General features: G+C 38.8%; 1 protein-coding gene across 3 annotated transcripts in view; it reads right to left on the bottom strand.

Annotated features, from left to right (window-relative positions):
• ASPG (asparaginase) overlaps positions 1–3,602 on the bottom strand; it is a 109,509-nt gene that overhangs the window by 15,503 nt on the left and 90,404 nt on the right. For all 3 annotated transcript variants that reach the window (XM_025197212.1, XM_025197214.1, XM_025197213.1), the window contains one exon: positions 3,346–3,509. In XM_025197212.1, coding sequence (XP_025052997.1) covers positions 3,346–3,509 — 164 coding nt within the window. The remainder of the gene's footprint in view (positions 1–3,345; positions 3,510–3,602) is intronic.

Raw genomic sequence — 3,602 nt, 5'->3', positions numbered from 1 at the left:
GGAATATAAATTAATAAATGGACAATAAGCACTTAAAGAACTGAATTCATAATCTTTCAGACTCAACCCTAGGAGGGGCAGACTCCCGCAATTTCCATCAACACCGACTCTGCAGAACGTGGTTTGCAAGTCAGCAACACCTTGTTTAGATGCAGTCGTTATTTCCAAGATTCTGTGTTGCTTTATAGACTCAGGCCCTGACACCATAGATATTTATGCAAATGCACTGACATCAAAGAAATGAATTACACATGGAAAATTAAGGATATGTATAAGTGTTTGCCGGATTGGGGCCTTGGGCTGCATGTTTCACCACCCATTTAAAAAGATGCAGATACAATGTATATCTCAGCTTGACTGGCTTCATTTTTTATCCTTGCTTCCTTAGCAACTAAGAAAACTATGATACGATTGGCTCGATTTCTCTCGTTTAGCCTTCACATTGTTGAATCATTATTAGTTTCAAGTTCTAAAGTTCTGCATAGCAAACAAATGTCAATGTGATTTAAGGAGCCAAGCTCATATTTTAATTTGTGCTTTACCTCAAATCTTAAGGAACCTTTCAAATATCAAGTATTTAAACACGTAGACATAAGAGGTATCTTCACCTACTGTAGCCTCCGATATTCTCACATCAGCAAGCTAATATGGTATGTATCCAACTCTTCCTTTGTGGTCCATAAATTCAAGATAAAAAGGAAGAGTTTCACACACACACAAAATATATGAAACTTTGATTTGAAACATTTTTCATACCTAGAAAAAGTTTTATTTTTATTAAAAGTATTTTGTTGTTGTTATAAAAGAGCAATCCATAGAGGGCCTAGGAAAATGAAAGACATGCTAATTTTGTTAAAATAATTGCTCTACGTTAATAAAGGTCTCATTACTCCTTACCTAAAAAGAGTGAAACTTCAGGTGAGTTGTACAATATAAGGAAATGTACATGTATTAGAAGACAGAAAATGGGCATGCAGCAATCTACTTTTCATTTTAAAGCAGCTCAACATTTTAATGTCTATAAAGGACACGTTTTAAAAGTTAAGAAAAAATAATTTATGGCAAGAGATTAGTCAAGATACTACTGTGAAGGCAGACTGTTTTGTTTGTCTATGAATATGCTTTTGGCAGAAAATGTGAGCCTTAACCATTTTATTCATGTTAAAAGGGAGAGAGAAAACAACAATTACTATTCTGACATGCATGTTAGGTTAAAAAGGTGGAATCAAAGCAATAAGTGATCACTTAAGAGAAGTGATTACTGTACTATGATCATATTCCTATTAAACTAAAACACGTTTCCAGGAAGTGAGATCAATCAATGCAGGGTTCTGTTAAGTTAAAAAAAATCCATTAAAAAAACCCTTGTATTTTGCTATTCTGACCGCAATTTAAAGCAGTGAATAGCTATTTATTTTTAAGGCGGGTCCTTTCTTTTCCCTCTACAACTTAAAGCAAAATGTGCCAATTTATGTAGTTTTTCTTCACCTTCAGCTGGCAGTTGTTTTATGATCTGAATTAAAGTGTTTTGCAGTAGAGAAATCTTTTGGCACATATATAACTCTACACACACATACACATACACACATCAGTATTAGAGGTAAACTAGCTCAATTAGATTTCTAACATCCAGTGCCAATTAAAACTCAGTATAAAGTGTAAAACAGGCACACCAAAGGCCGGAAGCCAATTTTAGAGAGATGATGAAGTGGCATATTTAGCTTTTCCTCTCATTCTCACAAAGGCACAAACTTAAACAAAACCTAACGCTGGCCACCAACCCCTTTTCAGACAGTACAAGGAGCAACAGTCTCAAGTTGCAGCAAGGGAAGTCTAGGTTAGATATTAGGAAAAACTCTCACTAGGAGGGTAGCAAAGCACTGGAACAGGTCACCCAGTCAGGTGGTGGAAGCTCCATCCTTGGAGGTTTTTAAGACCCAGCTAGGCAAAGCTTTGGCTGGGATGAGATAGTTGGGGATAGTCTTGCTTTGAGCAGGGGCTTGGACTAGATGTGACCTCCTGCAGTCCCTTCCAACCCTCATTTTCTATGATTCTAAAAATAGTTAGGATTCAGTTTCCTTTCGTGACTCCCCATTTCAGAATGGGCGTACAGGTTTAAAGCGCTTACGAGTCACAGTAGGAGTCTATCATAGGAGTGGCAATGCAAAGGAATCCAAACAACAAGTTCATGTGAAATTCCTCAGGCAGTAGTTGGGTGTGGTTAAAATGCGCGCGCGCACGTGTGTGTGTGTGTGTGTGTGTGTGTGTGTGTGTGTGTGTGTGTGTGTGTGTGTGTGTGTGTGTGTGTGTGAGATGCAGGTGCCTGATTCACAGAAACATCTAATAGTAGCGTAATAGTCTCTCTGTCGAGCTAGAGCCACTTTTGATTTGCCTTTTATAAGGTTCTTAAAATGTTTTTTATATCAAAAGGGGAGGGGGAAGTTTTCATAGCTCTAAGATATGGCCAAATATTTAGATGTAGGAACTGTTTAAATGTAACAGTATCATAGTAAATGGCCATGCAGGATACTGAGTCCCAAGTTAGCAGAGAACAGGGTCACTACTGAGCTATGATGCACAGCTCTTGGGGAGACAAAAAGCCTGGAGCCTTTTTGTAGATGTTTTTCCACTTGACTCAGAACAGTCAGAATCTGGGGGTAGCTACAACCAAGCCCGACAGAGGGGCAGGGGGTTGGGGGGAAAACAGACATTCCCCCTCTCTATGAACAGGAATATTTGGGGTGAAAAACAGATGTGCACTTTAAGTGCACTAAAACTCACTGGACTCAAGCAACTTTTTGGGTTTTGCTTTTTAGGGCCAGATTGAAAAATGACAGACTGTTCCTCCAACTCATGCTGCTTTATAAGCCTCACCTAGGTATGTAGACGAGACACTTGGTACAAACCCTATTGGCGTAGTCTGTTCCTTTGTTCTTGATGGGGATGGGAGGTTAGATACACTCTGCTCCCTACTGCTCTAATTCCTGACTCTGCCTCCTGCAAAAAGAAATATAGCACCTCACCAATTTGGCCAAGATGCACTTTGGTTTTAAAATAAAATAAAAACTTCATTGCCAAAAATGGAGTTCCAAATGAAGGGGCAGATACAAAACAAAACCAAAAAAACCTTACATTACATACCTCCAAAATTCTGTTTTCTGTAGATAAAATCTAATTAGGCAAATCATTTACTTGTCCTTTGAAACAATGGTAATTGCTGTCATTTACACAACTGACCCCTCCTTAAGAATATGGACCCAAACCATTAGCTAGAAGCGACTGAAATCTGAAGCAATATATAAGGTTAGTTCTTTCATACAGATTTGTGTAAAATATTTCCTATACCTGAATTTAACTGCATTCATCAGTGGGGTAGCGCCATATCTGTCTTTAGCATAAACGGTGGCCCCAGACTTCAGTAAATACTCAACTAGTGGCAAGTGACCTTCACTTGATGCAACGTGAAGTGGAGTTCGGCCATCGTAATCTTCACAGCTCAAGTTTCCATCCTGCAACACAGACATTGCTTGTGCTGACGAAGAGGTAACAGCAACACAATAGAAGCTGGCTGGTTCAGTAGAGAAGAGCAAGTCTTTCTTTTC

Source organism: Alligator sinensis, unplaced genomic scaffold (assembly GCF_000455745.1).
Source record: "Alligator sinensis unplaced genomic scaffold, ASM45574v1 scaffold85_1, whole genome shotgun sequence".
Taxonomy (NCBI): domain Eukaryota; kingdom Metazoa; phylum Chordata; order Crocodylia; family Alligatoridae; genus Alligator; species Alligator sinensis.
This window is presented reverse-complemented; position numbering and strand designations above follow the sequence as displayed.